General features: G+C 40.7%; 1 protein-coding gene across 1 annotated transcript in view; it reads left to right on the forward strand.

Annotated features, from left to right (window-relative positions):
- TTLL5 (tubulin tyrosine ligase like 5) overlaps nucleotides 1–12,173 on the forward strand; it is a 295,735-nt gene that overhangs the window by 46,706 nt on the left and 236,856 nt on the right. Inside the window, 1 exon segment of the mRNA XM_023726122.1 lies at nucleotides 9,418–9,519. Within this exon segment, the coding sequence (XP_023581890.1) occupies nucleotides 9,418–9,519 (102 nt within the window).

The raw sequence follows: 12,173 nt of genomic DNA on the forward strand, positions 1-12,173 counted from the left end.
GCCATGTCCTCCCTTTACCTCTAGGTGGCAGTGACAACATTTGTAAACCTGTCATGTTCTTAACTGAGATTGATGAGATTGAGCCTTGGGAACACTGGAGGGTACTGAAGCTCCCTAGTTCTGGGCTCTTGTTCCTTGAAAGTTAGGAAGGGAGAGAACCAAAACAGTTCTCAATTGTCGCAGAAAGGACTGGACTAGACATCTTAGCACAAACTCACTACTAGATTCAGTCAGGGTTTCATAGGAAAGAAGTTTTCTATAGTGTTTGTAGAAGCATCTGCTCTCATGCTTTGAAAGGACTGGGTATAAAAGCCTAGTCCCCATATTACCTAAAACAAAAAGAAGGTAAAAATATACCCCTTTGTTTCTGCTCAGGTGTGTAAGGTCCTGGGCTTTTTCAGTTTTGTAGTTTGAGACTTCTACCTACTCAAAAAGTATGAGCTTTCCCTCTAGTGTATTATAACCTTTCCCATCCTCCTCCTTCCACTCATCTTCACCCCATATTTTTTCCTGCACACTGCTTGGAAGTGGATTACATCCTGCCACAAATTGTATTTCTTGAATAGGGGAAAGATAGGGAAGTTACGCTCAGTGCTCCTCAAGGATATCATATAGTATGTCTTGCGTATAGTTCTGAAGATGTTTCACCCACAATATTAATAGCTCTCTCTACTGGCAAAATTTGGCATGGTTTTAAGACCTCAATGGTTCAGAGCATGGAATGAGGACAATGCCAATGTTTATTATAGAATTTACTACAGATAAGCAAGTGCTTTGGCTAATGGGTGTGTGTTGGACGTCAGAATCCATTGAACTGAGTAACTCCTGTCTCCAGCAGGAACTGAGTATTAAAAAAAAATAATAATGGATGCTTTTTGTCAGAATAATTAGGAAAACAGACTTTTAAGAAAAACTCAGACTGAATTGAACCAAAAAACATGCATTTTCAGGGCTTTGGAGCCCTGGTGGTGCAGCAGTTAAGCACGTGGCTACTAACTGAAAGGTCAGTGGTTTGAACCCACCAGCCGCTCCTCTGGAGAAAGATGTGGCAGTCTGCTTCCGTAAAGATTTACAGCCTTGTAAACCCTATGGGGAAGTTCTACCCTTCCTTATAGGGTTGCTGTGAGTCAGAATTGACTCGATGGTAATGGGTTTGGTTTGGTTTTGGTTAGGCTTACCTGAAAGCATAGGTGAATATACATGCCTTACCAAAATGTGGTACATGGAAATATGACGAGCTATTTGCCAGAAGGTGCACTCCCTACAATGACTTCAGTTTGCCTAAGGCCCTGTGTCTTAACTTGCTGTGTTTCTTGGCATTCACTTGCTTCTTTTTAATCCTCAGAATCCACTCGCCTGTGTCATTACATTCAACAGTAGTCTATAGCATCCCCAGATCTGCAGCTTCCAGTAATCTTGGGTCACGTGTGTTTTGTGTGGACCCAACTGAAGATAATCAGTTTGGGATGCGATCACTAGGTCATTTTACTTTGAGGCTTAAATAGAAAAACCATAATCTTTCCTAAAGAGATACATCTGGGAGCAAATATAACTGGTTTCCTTCTTTAGAAAGGGAGGGTCTTCTTACACCATATCGCTTCTGCTTGGGGCCTCAGATTAATGCTAGGTGACAGAAAGATTAAGTTCATTTCACAAGTCAGTGTTGTGAAATAAATATTTTATGTAAATTCTCTACCTTCTCATTTTACTTCTCTTTTTACTAAAGAAAAAAGACCCTGAGTAGTTGCTTTATAGATTGGTATTTTCAGTTGTCCTTGCTTTATTAACATAGGAAGTATGAAAACTCTATTGTCCTTTTTCTTATATGTGGGTAAAATATTGAGATGTTTAAATAAAATTGCCTTTCTGGTGTTTGGGCCAGCATTTTGTGACTGTCATAGTAGCACCCCAGAGGTGCTCCCTGCTTTTGAGATTCACAGGTGTGTTGCTGTTTTGCACCAGCAGGGGACACTCAGTTTCCAGAACGGGGTGCTGCTCTCTACCAAAATGGGGTAGATTCTTTTTCCTGTGAGAGGTGGAATCCAAAAAGACTTTGTCCTGGATTTTACAGTTAGGTGGATCCAATATTTGGTCTAAACGATTTGACAAGGCCCTTTTTGAGACAAGCTAATAGCCAAATTTTCACTGAAACAGGAAAAATAAAAAGTTAAAAAAATCAAAGCAAAATTGAATTGAAAACCAAATGTGTTGTCAGAGACCCAAAGAAATGTAGCACTAGCAACTTGGGGGAAAAGAAAGTGCCCATCCAGAGAACTGGGAGAATTCCGCCCCCGCTCTGGAGGTGGGAGGGGAGGACATTGAGAAGGCCCAAATCGGGGACTGCCTTTTCTCTGCGTCAGCCATATCCTTCAGTGGAAACTCAGAAAAGACCCCAAAGCATTTGTAATGCCTTTCCCTTCCTCCCCACCCCCAGTTCCTTCTTCAGTAGCCTTCCTTACTAATTAACACTGGCTCCGCAGGGATATTTACCTTTTCTCTGCTGGATTCCTGTGGTTTTGAAAGAATTCAGGTACTTGCTGGTTGCCAAGGAATTCAGATTACCTCACAGGCTGCACACTGTCCAGAATCCGCCACAGCAGCAATAAGGGGGGAAGAGACACCAACAAGGGGGAGAAAACCCTCTCCAGGCTTATTGTCACCCTCTCTGGCAGGCCCTTGCTGTTTGTGAAGTTTGAGTCATTTCTGGCTCTAAAGTCAGAGGATCAGGCTGGTAATCCCCTCCCAGACGGCTCCGTAGGGCGCTGCCTAGTCACTGCAGCACTTTGGCAGTCTCCAGGCTGCAGCTGGTTGACAGCAGATCAGAGAGCTCTTGGGCCTCTTGTTCTCTTCCATAAGATTTTTCTGGGTCAGGCCGAGATGAAACCCAGTGGCTCCTGGCACGGCTGCCTGAGGTGCTGTCTCTTCATCTTCCAGGCTTCTCTGGCTCAGAATGGCTGCACCTGCTGAAAGATAACCCATGTGCCACAGCTGAGGTCTCCTCAGAGCCGCTGGCCTTCCCTTTTCTTTGTACATTTGTAGCAAATGTTTATTAGAAGATATTACTACCAAAGAGGGGGCATAACTGTCCTGCATCTAGATGGTCTATGACTGTAACTACAGTATCCTATTCTTAGAAGAAAACAATAGTGGCTGAATTGGGAGTAAGAGAGTTGTAGAAGGTCAACTTCCTCTCTGTGCTTTCCTTCCCATTTTGACTCCATATTGGTAAAGTTCTTCAAACAAGCAACTCATTTCCAGTTTCAGTTAACATTCATTAAGTAGCTTCTGTATGCCTAAGGGTTAGGCATTTTTTGGTGTCTGTTGGAGTTATAGGAGCCCTGGTGGCACAGTGGTTAAGAGCTATGGTGAGGTTAAGAGCTATGGTGAGCTATAGCTGCTAACCAAAACATCGGCAGTTTGAATCCACCAGCTGCTCCTTGGAAAGCCTATGGGGCAGTTCTGCTCTGTCCTGTAGGGTCACTATGAGTTGGAATTGGCTTGATGGAAATGAGTTTGGTTTTTGGTATATGCCTAAGGAGCCTTGGTGGCTCAGTGGTTAAGTGCTCAGCTGCTAACCAAAAGGTCAGCAGTTTGAACCCACCAGCTACTCTCTGGGAAAAAGATGTGTCAGTCTGCTTCCCTAAAGATTTACAGCCTTGGAAACCCTATGGGGCAGTTCTACTCTGTCCTATAGGGTCACTATGAGTTGGAATCGACTCAGTGGCAATGGGTTTGTATATGCCTAACAGGGAGCTCTGGTGGTGCAGTTGGTTAAGTGCTCAGCTGCTAACCAACAGGTTGTCGGTTCAAACCCACCTGCTGCTCCATGGGAGAAAAGACCTGGCAATCTGCTTCCATAAAGATTACAGCCTTGGAAACCCTATGGGGCAGCTCTACTCTGTCCTGTAGGGTCACTATGAGTTGGAATCAACTCAATAGCAACGGGGTATATGCCTAACACCGAAATCCTTTCTTCACCCAGACACTCAAGAGTGTTAGACAAAGTATGCCCATTGTCTTGATTCTCAACGAGAAATATTGGAAAACAAAAACGTGTGGCTTTTGATTTAAGAATTTCTGTCGAATAAAGGTATTCCAAATTTTTTTCAGTGTAGTTAAAAAAAAAATCGACATATTGTTCTATATTCATCTATAGGCTGTGAAATACTACCCAGGGTTTCAGATTTGACAAAGAAAGTAGAGTTCTCCCGCACCTTTTGAGTTAAAGGTCAAGGCTATATGAAATTCTGTCATGAGAGCTTTTCCTAAGTCTTGATCTCATTAAGAGGGTGGTTCAAGACTCAGTTCATCATGCAAATTTCAGTCTGTTTTAGGATAAGTGTTTGCAAACTTGGATACGTAGTAGAGAATTATGTTTTATTTTGTTGCTGATAAAGACATTGTATTGAAGCTTTAAGACTTAAACAGAATGAAATTTGATAATATGTGATGGTCTAAATCAGGGATCACAAACCAAAATGCTCACAAGGACATTCACTGAAAGAAAGTTAGCCAGGTGGAGACTGGAGACCTGGAGAGTACGTGTCGCACCTGAAGGGACATTTACTCTTCAATGCCAGCAAGTCATTGATAGGAGGTGGGGTGGTGCCAGATCTTATTTTTTAAGGGAAGCTGAAAAATCTAGATTTTTTTTTTTTAATTGTGAAATTTACCAATTTTTTATTTAGACTTCTAAATTTTGGAACAGTATCAAACTTACAGAAAAGCTGTAAGAATATTACGAAGAACTGCTTTTACCCTTTGCATAGAGATCCCATCCAAATTTTACTGGTTGTCCTAATAATGTTCTTTTTAACAAAAAGATTCAATTCAGGATCACATGTTATATTTAGATGTCATATGTTTTTAGTCTTCTTCAGTTTGGAATACTTCCTCAGTCTTTCCTTGATTTTCATGTCCTTAACATTTTTGAAGATTACAGGCTAGTCATTTTGTAGAATGTCTCTCAATTTAGGTTTGTCCAATATTTTCGCATGAGTAGACCCAGGTTATGCATTTTTGGCCAGAATATCACAGAAGTGATACTGTGTTCTCATTGCATTTTATCTGTTGGCACATGATAACTGTTTAGTGGTATTTGACCCCTTGAGTAAGGTGATGTCTGCCAGATTCCTCCACTATAAAATTACTTTGTCTTCCTTTATTAATTTATAAGTGTTTTATGAGGAGATACTTTGAAACCATGTAAAATTTCGTTCCTCATCTCATTTTCAGCCAGTAATTTTAATGTCCTTTGATGGTTCTTGCCGGAATGAATTATTACTATAAGCCCAAACCCAAACTGCTGCTCTCAAGTTGATTCTGACTCATAGTGACCCTACAGAACAGAGTAGAACTACCCCATAGGGTTTCCAAGGCTGTAATCTTTTTTTTTTTTTTTAATTTCCTATTTTTTTTTTATTATTGTACTTTAGATGAAGGTTTACAGAACAAACTAGCTTCTCATTAACCAGTTAGTACACATATTGTTTTGTGACATTTGTTACCAACCCCATGACATGTCAATACTGTCTCCCTTCTCCACCCTTGGGTTCCCTATTACTAGCTTTCCTGTCCCTGTCTTCTCATCCTTGTGCCTGGGCTGGTGTGCCCCTTTACTCTCGTTTTGTTTTATGGGCCTGTCTAATCTTTGGCTGAAGGGTGAACCTCCGGATTGACTTCATTACTGAGCTAAAAGGGTGTCCAAGGGCCATACTCTTAGGGTTTCTCCAGTCTCTGTCAGGCCAGTAAGTCTAGTCTTTTTTTGTAAGTTAGAATTTGTTTTACATTTTTCTCCAGCTTTATCCAGGACCCTCTATTGTGATCGCTGTCAGAGCAGTTGGTGGTGGTAGCTGGGCACCATCTAGTAGTGCTGGACTCAGTCTGGTGGAGGTTGTGGTAGTTGTGGTCCATTAGTCCTTTGGACTAATCTTTCCCTTGTGTCTTTGGTTTTCTTCATTTTCGCTTGCTCCAGACGGGGTGAGACCAGTAGGGTATCTTACATGGCCGCTCACAAGCTTTTAAGACCCCATACGCTACTCACCAAAGTAGAATGTAGAACATTTTCTTCATAAATTATGTTGTGCCTGTTGAGCTAGCTGTTCCCTGAGACCATGGTCCCTACAGCCCTCAGCCCAGTAATTTGGTCCCTCAGGGAGTTGGAATGTGTCTGCGGAGCTTCTAGGACCTTGCCAAGGCTGTAGTCTTTATGGAAGCAGACTGCCACATCTTTCTCTGTGGATCGGCTGATGGGTTCAAACCACTGACTTTTCAGTTAGCAGCCAAGTGCTTAACCACTGTGTCACCAGGGCTCCTTAATTATTACTACAATGGTTCCCCAATGATGGTTTTCTAGTTCCATCATTCTTTTTACTTTTATTATTTGGCATTTTACTCCAAGGAAGAGCTTTCTCTTCTTCCTGTTTATTTATTCAGTTACTTATTTATATCAATGTGGACTCAAGGATTCCTATTTTATTTAATGAATTATAGTACTTCACTATCATGATTTATTTTGTTGCTCAAATTGTGCCAGATTCGGCCAATGGCAGCCCCTTCAAGATGACTTTTGTGTTCTTTTGACATGTCCTCATCATTCTTTGAGTACTTATTTTCTGGCACAAGATATTTTAGGCTTATCTTGTTCTTTCTCTGCCCCAGCCCTGGAATCGGCCATTTATCCAAGGAGTACTGGTTGCTTTTAATGGAGAATGGTATTTAGAAATCAAGATCTGGTTGCTAGATATGCTTATTGCTCCTGAGATTTTTCTGCTCTCAGGTCCTCCCAGTGGGCAGATCTAGGAAATACATGTATATATGTACATACATATATGTATACCCGTACATGTGTATATACATACATACACATTTATAGCTATACTTATTTCTATATTATCTCTATATATTGAAAAATGGGAGTTCATACTAGTACCTTCAATTCTAGCTCAAAACTACAGGGTTAATTCTAGCTTTTTCCCTTTCCATGTTTGTATCTCTCTTCTCCAACAGAGAGGAATCTGGCTTCCATTATCTTTAACATGTTTATTTATTTACCTGATTCCCATGTTTGTAGCCAGTCTCCTGATCCCTTCAGGCCACTGCCCCATTCAGGTGCCCTTCTTGTGTGGACTTTGACTCCGGTGGGGGCCACTGCCCTGCTTGGATGCCCTCCTTGTACAGGCTCCAGCTGCCTCTGGGCTGCCTTCTCATCCCATCTACTGCGTTCCTCACATGGGCCCTGGCTGCCACTGGGCTGCAGGAAGGAAGGTCTGCTTTTTAAACGATGGCCAAGTAATTCAAATTAAAAACAAAACAAAATTTAAAAAAAACCTTTATGGGTTAATCACTAGTAGTCCATATCTGAAAGTAGTGGGACCTCTGGTCTACACTGTAAGAAGAAAATGATGGATAATGGTGATGATGAATATGATCTGTTTAATATGGATTTTAGTGAGAACCATTGAACCTTTCTGGGTTCAGAGGCAAGATGAGCACATGTGCTACCCTTTTCTCTACATGATCTTTTCTGCTCCTTATTGGACTAAGTGAAATAATGAGTGTAGCATTCTTGCCCTTTTAGAGAACTTTTTCCCTGAGCTTAGTTTTTGTTTTTTTCTTTAATTTTTACTTCTTACACCTTTATAGAAGCCCATTGTAGTGTTAATAACCTTGTCATTGCTGGGGTTCAGGATATAAGTGCCCCAGTGAAAAGGAAGGTTAGGAAGACGAAAACTTACTTTTTAGGTATGCAGCCCTCTTGAAAAAAGGAGTGTAAGAATGACAAATGTGTTGGGTACCAGATTGCAGTTAACCACCAGGCTTTTGCCAATCTTTTCATGTTGTTGACCGAGTTAGATCAGGTATTCCTATTTAGGACACATGAAAAGCTGTTTTCTCTGAAGCAGAACCTTTTCCCTCCCTCTAACTCATTATTCTTTTTGGGGAGGGGACGGCAGGAGGTATGTCACTGAGGTAATGTCTGGGCAAGGCAGGCAGCCTCTGTGTGGCCAGCATGGGCCCCCTTTGCATTTCACAAGAATTCAGAGAATGACTGTCTTTGGCTTGTTTGGAGAGTCTTTGTCGGAGGAAGACTGGGATATATAGGTAAGGTTTACTCGCCATGGAATGACATGGCTACAAGTTAGATGATAACTGCTGGAAGTAGACATAATGTTCATCAAATTCTTGTTCTTAGTTATCCATGCCTGGTCAACATTTTCTCTTTGTCCACATCCCTTTTCTTGGCCTCTTGTTTGTTTATTTTAGGTTTTTTTCCCCCTTTATTCTTCCAGTTTTCTTTCCTTGGCTGTTGTATATTTTTGGTACAGGGAATTAGGGAGCAGAGATAGTGGGTGGGTGAGAAGAAATAGAGAAGAGGAAAATTTCTAAATGCTGACCTTTAATGTGGTAAAAAATCATGTTGACTTCATAGTCTGGGTAAGCATATGTAAATAATTTGTAAATCATATGAAAATAAACTTGTGGCCTTCCAGTTTTTTTTTTTTTTCACACACTTGCATGTGCCTCTTGGGAAGCCACTTTAGTGAAGGGTGATATAGTTATAGTGGTATGTAAACAGGGGTTGATATTTATCATAACCATTCGACTTGAATGGCCTTTTGTTGATGTTGAGCATCACTGGAAAGTTTTCTCTTTCTCTGGTTACTTCCTTCAGAAGAATCTCAGAGGCATATGTATTTTATACTTTGGTCTTCTTTTGACAGTAGTCCAGAATATCAAATTGTACCCTGTTTTCAATGGGCTCCATGTTTAATCTCTCTGTCTTTGCCTTCATTCCAAATTTGGTAATTAGTCTCCTGAACTATGCCCAAATGCATGCTCTTCTGCAGACCTAGACTTTGTCTGCTGTCATTATTGTCATTTCTGAAAGGAATATTATAATCAGTTCTGTTGTTTTGGTGGATGTGAAGTCTGAGCTATATCTTGCTCTGCTATCCTTTTTTCCTTTTTACTTAATATTTTTTATTACACTCAGTAGGTGTTTGTTGACCAGCTGATGCCCACCATTCACACCATTCTACACACAATTTCCTAGGTTGTGAATAACACTATTTTCTTTTTGTTCTTCCTGTTGCTCTAAGGTTTTATATAAGAGAAGCAGCATCTCATAGAGTGGTTAAGAACATGAGTTTTGGAGTACATGTGATTTTGAGCAAGTTACTTAATCTCTCTAGATCACAATTTAGTTTCCACATGTATTTTAAAAATTAGATATATTACCTACCTCATAGGGTTGTTTTAAGGATTGAATTAAATGTGATATTATATATATATAATGCCTAGCATGGTAGTTGGCACTCTGTAGGCACTCAGCATTTGTAAGATAACGATGTCACCTTCCCTTTATTGTGATCTCAAACCTTACTCCTGGCACTTAACCTCTGTCCTTTCTGTCAGGTTTGCAACTGTGCGATATGATCAAGGAGCAAAGAACATTCGAAACCAGTTCATGCACCTGACCAACTACAGTGTGAATAAGAAGAGTGGAGACTATGTCAGGTACAAGCTGTGTCTGAGCCAGGAGCCCGAGAAGTCAGTCTCTGATGTGGGTGTTGTAAAGGTGGAAAGCCAGCACATTGCATGGGAAGATAACTTTATCTCCATGTTTAACTGATGGAAAGCTGCTGGAGTCACTTAACATAGTCTTGAGGCCTATCTGCTGCTGCATCTCCACTGCTTGCCCAGTTACACTGTCACCTCTCTCTACCAAAATAGGCCTTTGCAAGTTTTGTCATCCTCATTGTCTTCCCTTACTTGATTTAGGGGTGGGAATTTAATAGGCATATGGAACTTTTTAGAAGTCAAGAAAGTGATCCTTTTAGCTCTTGGCAAAATTTTTGGACTTTTTCACCTAGCAGTTGCATTTCTAGGAATTTAACCTTCAGAAATAATGAAAGATGTATGCACAGGATCGGAGATAAGTTTTTAATACTGCATATGGTTAGTTGGAAGTAGCTGGTTACCAAAGAGTACATGCAATTTAATTTTTTTTTTTATCATACTTTAGATGTAAGTTTAAAGAACAAACTAGCTTCTCATTGAACAGTTAGTACATATATTATTTTATGACATTGGTTAACAACCCCATGACATGTCAGTACTCTCCCTTCTTGACCTTGGGTTCCCTATTATTTCCTGTCCCCTCCGGCCTTCTAGTCCTTGCCCCTGGGCTGGTGTGCCCCTTTAGTCTTGTTTTGTTTTATGGGCTTGTCTAATCTTTGGCTGAAGGGTGAACCTCAGGAGTGACTTAATTACTGAGCTAAAAGGGTGTCTGGGGACCATACTCTCAGGGTTTCTCCAGTCTTTGTCAGGCCAGTAAGTCTGGTCTTTTTTTGAGTTAGAATTTTGTTCTACATTTTTCTCCAGCTCTATCCAGAACCCTCTATTGTGATCCCTGTCAGAGCAGTCAGTGGTGTATCTTAGTTATCTAGTGCTGCTCTAACAGAAGTACCATAGGTAGATGGCTTTAACAAAGGGAAGTTTATTCTTTCACAGTCCAGTAGGCTACAAGTCCAAATTCAGGGCGTCAGTTCCAGGAAAAAACTTTCTGTCTCTGTCATCTCTGGAGAAAGGTCCTTGTGATGTATCAGTCTTCCTTTGGTCTGGGAGCATCTCAGCACAGGAACCTCAGGTCCAAAGGACGTGTTCCGCTCCCAGCACTGCTTTCTTGGTGGTATGAGGTTCCCTTGTGTCTCTGCTCTCTTCTCTCTTTTATATCTCAAAAGAGATTTCATTAAGACACTATCTAATCTATTCAACCTCATCAGTATAACCTCATCACATTGATAGAATTTACAACACATAAGGAGATCACATATAATCTCATCATAGTGATAGAGTTTACAACACATAAGGAAATCACATGAGATAACACAATCATACAATACTGGGAATCGTGACCTAGCCAAGTTGCTACACACATTTTTGGGGGGACACAATTCAATCCATGACAGTGATGGTAGCCGGGCACCAACTAGTTGTAGTGAACTCAGTCTGGTAGAGGCCGTGGTAGTTGTGGTTAGTCCTTTGGACTAATCCTTCCCCTGTGTCTTTAGTTTTCTTCATTTTCCCTTGCTCCCAAAGGGGTGAGATCAGTGGAATATCTTAGATGGCCGCTCACAGATTTTTAAGACCTCAGATGCTACTCACCAAAGTACAATGTAGAACATTTTCTATATAAACTGTGTTATGCCAGTTGAGCTAGATGTTTCCTGAGATCTAGTCCCCACAGCCCTTAGCCCAGTAATTTGGTCCCTAAGGGAGTTTGGATTTGTCCATGGAGCTTCCATGACCTTAACCTGAACAAGTTGTGCTGGCTTAACCAGTATTGTGTACTGTCTTACCCATCACCAAAATTACCACTTATCTATTGTCTGTTTAGTGTTTTTTCACCCCCATCCCACCTCCCTTGTAACCATCAAAGATTGTTTCTTTTTGTGTGTAAACCTTTTCATGAGTTTTTATAGTACTGGTTTCGTACAATATTTGTCCTTTTGTGATTGACTTATTTTACTCAGCATAATGCCCTCCAGATTCATCCATGTTGTGAGATGTTTCTCAGAGTCATCATTGTTCTTTATCATTGCGTAGTATTCCACTGTGTGTACGTACCGTAGTTTGTTTATCCATTCATCTGTTGATGGACATCTAGGTTGTTTCCATCTTTTTGCTATTGTGAACAGTGCTGCAGTGAACATGAGTGTGCATATGTCTGTTCGTGTGATGGCTCTTATTTCTCTAGGATATATTCCTAGGAGTGGGATTGATGGAGAATATGGTATTTCTATTTCTAGCTTTCTAAGGAAGCACCATATCGTTTTCCAAAATGGTTTTACCAATTTGCATCCCCACCAGCAGTGCATAAGAGTTCCAGTCTCCACCCAGCCTCTCCAACATTTGTTATTTTCTGTTTTTTTGATTGATGCCAGTAATGCCAGGGTGAGATGGTATCTCATATTGGTTTTGATTTGCATTTCTCTAATGGCTAGTGATCGTGAGCATTTCCTCATGTGTCTGTTAGCTGCTTGAATGTCTTCTTTGGTGAAGTGTCTGTTCATTTCCTTTGCCCATTTTTTAATTGGATGATTTGTCTTTTTTGTTTTAGTGATGTTGGATTTTCCTGCAGATTTTAGAGATTAGACCTTTGTCAGATT

This window comes from Trichechus manatus, unplaced genomic scaffold (genome assembly GCF_000243295.1).
Source record: "Trichechus manatus latirostris isolate Lorelei unplaced genomic scaffold, TriManLat1.0 scaffold00010, whole genome shotgun sequence".
NCBI lineage: Eukaryota > Metazoa > Chordata > Mammalia > Sirenia > Trichechidae > Trichechus > Trichechus manatus.